The sequence below is a fragment of the Otolemur garnettii genome, unplaced genomic scaffold, assembly GCF_000181295.1.
Source record: "Otolemur garnettii isolate 467f Iridium unplaced genomic scaffold, OtoGar3 scaffold00423, whole genome shotgun sequence".
Taxonomy (NCBI): Eukaryota; Metazoa; Chordata; class Mammalia; order Primates; family Galagidae; genus Otolemur; species Otolemur garnettii.
In genome coordinates, this window is record NW_003852818.1 from 67,494 (window position 1) to 68,892 (window position 1,399).

At 34.6% G+C, this 1,399-nt stretch overlaps 1 protein-coding gene across 1 annotated transcript in view; it reads left to right on the plus strand.

Annotated features, from left to right (window-relative positions):
• The window catches only part of LOC100945761 (ovostatin homolog 2-like), a 55,343-nt gene that overhangs the window by 44,460 nt on the left and 9,484 nt on the right, over positions 1–1,399 (plus strand). The window contains 2 exon segments of the mRNA XM_023509145.1: positions 539–620; positions 1,209–1,365. Of these exon segments, the coding sequence (XP_023364913.1) occupies positions 539–620; positions 1,209–1,365 (239 nt within the window).

A 1,399-nucleotide genomic window follows, 5' to 3' on the forward strand; every position in this document is an offset into this window, starting at 1 on the left:
ACTGTTGCCCCATCCTTGTCCTTCCCATGTTCATTAATTCATATTGCCCTGCACCTAGTCCCATTTTCACTTCCTTTGATGCTCCTTAGTAGTTTTGTTAAGTCTTACCCTGTAATGTTTTGCTTTTAATTTTGATACCTCTTTATGACTTAACAATAAAAAGGATGTATGATTTTTTTTTAAATAAATAAAACACGATTTCAATAAGTGTGCTCATTCTCCATGACATCACTTTTCCGTGAGAGCCATACAGCAACAGGGAAAGATATTAAACAGTTAGTAAATACCAATGATGAGCCAGTTACTGAGCTAGGCATAGTCATATGTGCCATTTTATTTATCAGCAAAGCCTTATATAATGGGAGTCCCATTTTTATCCCTATGGGTAGAGAAACTCAGTTTCTGAAATTCAAGTTTAAATGATCATCTTAGTAATTTTCATGTTTCTAATACCAAAACCCAGGACTTGTACTACATTATTCTTTTTCTTCTAACTTTCTTAGGTTAAAAAGTAATGTCCTACAATGTTGTATTTTAGGTTATCAAAAGCAGTTGTCTTTCAGAAACTCTGATGGTTCATACAGTATGTTTTGGCAGAAGAATCAAAAAGGAAGTATATGGTGAGAGATAAGAGTTTTATTTTAAGTAATATAAGAATTATCTGAGGAAGGCTTGCAAGGAGGTGGGGGGATACGCTCAGTGGGCATTTGAAAGAAAAGTGGATTTCAATGTGAATGTAGAGAGGAGAATCAGACAAAACTAAAAGATTTGACTATTCTAATGCAACAAAAGATGCATCTACCATCGTATGGCAATTTGCTTAGCATCCTGATCATTTAATGATGACCCCCTATATTTACACAGCTAGTTAATTCATTGGAAAATGGCACAGTCTACTCTGTACTTGTGAGAATCTCATACAGATTCAAGAAAACGAAATTAGAAAGCCTTAAAGCATGTAATTACACTAGCTCTCTCTCCATGTATGGATAATCTAATGGATTACGTGGTAAGACATTTGGGCATTAACGTGCTGAAAATTACTCTCAGTTTCACTTACTGGCATTCATAACATTTCACTCATTGCAGCCAACATTAGACAAGTTGAATGTAACCATTATGAAGCAACAATAGTGATAAACCTATGTATGGAATAAATATCATCATTTATTTTTGTCTAACTGTTACTCTGCTGGTTTACACTACAGGCTTAGTGCCCTTACTTTTAAGACATTTGAAAGGATGAAAAAATATACATTCATTGATGAAAATATTCAAAAACAGACCTTAATTTGGCTTTCAAGCAAACAGAAAAGTAACGGTTGCTTTGAAAATGATGGTGAGCTCTTCAATGATGCCTGGAAGGTGAGAGGCTAACAAAACTGGGCTTTCATTGCTC